Source organism: Coptis chinensis, chromosome 3, assembly GCF_015680905.1.
Source record: "Coptis chinensis isolate HL-2020 chromosome 3, ASM1568090v1, whole genome shotgun sequence".
Taxonomy (NCBI): Eukaryota; Viridiplantae; Streptophyta; class Magnoliopsida; order Ranunculales; family Ranunculaceae; genus Coptis; species Coptis chinensis.
In genome coordinates this window covers 22360746-22364130 of record NC_141458.1, presented here as the reverse complement: position 1 = coordinate 22364130, position 3385 = coordinate 22360746, and the positions used below count along the sequence as shown (strand labels likewise).

Below are 3385 nucleotides of genomic sequence, written 5' to 3'. Positions count from 1 at the left end.
ATATTGCAGTTGATATCTTGTCAAAAACAGGTGCATGCTTGCAAAAAAATGTTTCTATCATCGCTGAAGGAAAGTTTTCATGACTTATCCGATGAGAAAACCCCTATAGAAAATTTGTTAGAATAGGCTAGTATTGTGTGTTGTGTGCCCAGCTTGTTGGAGTACACATAACATATTTGTTAGAATCAGAGTTTGGTTTTCCCACACTTAAACCATTCTTTTGTATTTTTCTCTTTATTAATATATTTAAACTTACCTAACAAAAATATATATATATATATATATATATATATATATATATATATGAAAAATGTAGATATTTTAAGAGTATTGTCTCTTCCATCATCTCTATTTTTATTTTTTATTTTTATTTTTCTAAAAGCATAAGAATTAGTTTTGTATACTTAGTTAAAATTAATATACATAATCAAAATCAAAGTATGATAAAAATAAATAAAATATCACCTAAAAAATCAAGTAAACTAGTAAAATATAATTTGACCCGACCCTTATTTAACCCTAAAAAATGAGAGTTGAGGGACGGGATTAAGGACTTGAGTTTTCATGTCATGACCCTATTCGACCCGGTCCTCAATATAAAAAAAAGTTGGCTCGATCATGATGGTTTTTATGGTTTGAGAGTCGAGATAGCCCGACCGGACCCTTTTAACACCCCTAGTTTGGGTATAGCTATATCCGTCTCGCACCCATTCCGTGTCGCAACTGTGTCACCTGCATGACGCAAGTCCTGTAGATTGGAGTATTTATTTCCAAAACGAACCACGATAACGGGAACGATTTTCCTCTTTCTCACAAAGTTGAATACTACTGTCTTCTTTCTTTCCAGTTCCAAATAAGTGAACAGCCAGAGTTAAATCAAGTGGTACCCCATTTCTTTGCAGCTATTGGAGGACCCATCCACAACAATTATTTATCCGCCTAGATATCGAAACGAATAAAAAAAAAAAAATTAAAGGTCTCTTGTTAGCTAAATTTAGTGCATACGTACGTACAGAATTTTGAGCTCATAATTCATCAGATACTGAATCACTTCCTGAATTTGTTACTCTAAATACTCCTACCCATACACTCAGTAATGGCAAGTGGTAGGTGATGCTCAGCTAAATAAAGAGCACTGTGTTGGATCATTGGATGAGAGTATGAGACTGGTTTTTTAGGTATTTGCCACTTGAGGATGGCACAGCAAGTCAGCAAGTTGAAACATCTCACGTGGGACCTGGGTCGACCAAGCCAGAAGACACCTCATTAAACAGACGACATGAAAAAATCCGAAAACTACACCATTTTAATTGGCTATGGATGTTCCACGTGTCTGTCACGGACTCGTCAACAACTTGATTTCCTTTCCTGTGTAGATAGATAGAGTACGAGAGAAAACACTAAAACTAAAAAAAAAGAACTCTACTCTTTCAATTCGTTTCCCAAAAAAAAAAAGAAAAAGAAAAAGGAGATGACGATTGACGAAGAGAACCACAAAGGATTTGCAGCTAGTTGGAGTTTATCAGCAAAACCATGCGACTCATGCAAATCAGCATCAGCCCTTCTATTCTGCCGAGCTGACTCGGCTTTTCTGTGCATAACATGCGATTCCAAAATCCACACAGCTAACAAACTAGCTTCTCGTCACGAACGTGTGTGGATGTGTGAAGTTTGTGAACAAGCTCCAGCTTCCGTCACGTGCAAAGCTGATGCTGCTGCTCTCTGCGTCACCTGTGACCGTGACATCCATTCAGCAAACCCACTAGCTCGTCGTCACGAACGATTCCCTGTTGTTCCGTTCTATGAATCAGCTGCTGCAGCTATGAAAGCTAACGCAGTTAATGTTCTTCTACCAGATCACTTATTGAAAAACGAAGATGAAGAAAATCACAACGAAATGAATAACTGTATCGTTGAAGAAGCTGAGGCTGCTTCTTGGTTGTTGTCAAATCCAGCTACCAAAATTCTTGAAACACCTGACTTGAATCAGTATTTCTTCTCTGATGTTGATCCATATCTTGATCTTGAGTATGGTATGCCTGGAAAGTTCTCGGGTCATGGTACTGATAGTGTAGTTCCGGTTCAACAAACTGAGCCCCATGTCGTTCCACCTTTCATCACTCCAGAAATGGACTTCTGTAGATCTACTAAACCATCTTATAGCTACACTACCACTCCGTCTCTCAGCCAAAGCGTAAGTTTACATCAGTTTACATTTTTACTACAAATTGGTTATTTAATCTGAATACTGAGTTTTGGTTTATGTCTACGTACGTACAGGTATCTTCGTCTTCGTTGGATGTTGGGGTGGTGCCAGATGGAATTAACAGTCCATTTGCGATGAATATGAGGAATGGGATGGAGTTTAGTAATGGAACTGCTGTTACAGGTTTAGCGAATCAACAACAACAACAACAACCAGCTTGTCAATTAACTGGAATGGATCGTGAAGCAAGGGTGTTGAGATATAGAGAGAAGAGAAAGAATAGAAAGTTTGAGAAGACAATTAGGTATGCTTCAAGGAAAGCTTATGCCGAAACTAGGCCGAGGATTAAAGGAAGGTTTGCTAAACGGACTGAACTTGAAGTTGAAGTTGATCGTCTTTACTCTTCTGCTGCTTCTCTTATGGTTGATACCTCGGGATACGGGATTGTGCCTTCGTTTTGATTAACGGATCAGATTGTTTAGATGTATTATTGAAGCATTTTGTTTTCAATTTTTGCAGCTTTTTGTTGTTAATTAATGTTGTTTATTATGTGGCGCCCTTATAATGACGGGGATGTTGACCATTTGACTTTGTTTCTTAATGATCAATCTGTAAAATCTAAAATGTAAATCCTTTGATTAATGTGGCGGTGGAAAGGTTGATGTTGACCGTATTGATCCAAGTAGATTGTCAACTGCAAGAGATTATTTTCAACTCTGTATCCGGTTATAGAAGAACCGGACAATATAGTTAGAATTAAAATAATATTTTCTAGATGTAAAGTTTTAGGTTTCTATAAGTATGGATATTCATATATATAGTAGTTTCTATTATCATGTTTTAAGTTAGTTAAATATGTAATTCTGGGTATAAAACAATAACCAAAAACTCTCTAACTCTAACTAATCTCTCTCTCAATTAATCAATTTCTATTTGTCTCTCAATATATCCACTGTCATAATTTTCCTAGCATCACTATTAACATAGAATTTAACATGGTATTAGAGCGTCAGATTCAAATCAAAGTTTAGTAGTATGTTAGGAGAGAAATCTCTCAAAATCAAAATCAAAATCAAAATAAAAAACAATTTGTTTTCAATTTTTAGTATTCAATTCAAGTTTCAATTTTTCTCTGGATAGATTTACTGTTCACCGATATTGTTCATCGTTAATGTTCAC

General features: G+C 36.1%; 1 protein-coding gene across 1 annotated transcript; it reads left to right on the top strand.

Moving 5' to 3' along the window:
* Window positions 1-1383: 1383 nt before the first annotated feature.
* COL4 (zinc finger CONSTANS-like protein) lies at window positions 1384-2874 on the top strand. The gene is made up of 2 exons (XM_086601054.1): window positions 1384-2194; window positions 2281-2874. Exons 1-2 carry the CDS (start codon window positions 1472-1474, stop codon window positions 2665-2667), a joined length of 1110 nt encoding a protein of 369 aa, XP_086457180.1. The 5' UTR covers window positions 1384-1471; the 3' UTR covers window positions 2668-2874.
* Window positions 2875-3385: the final 511 nt, after the last annotated feature.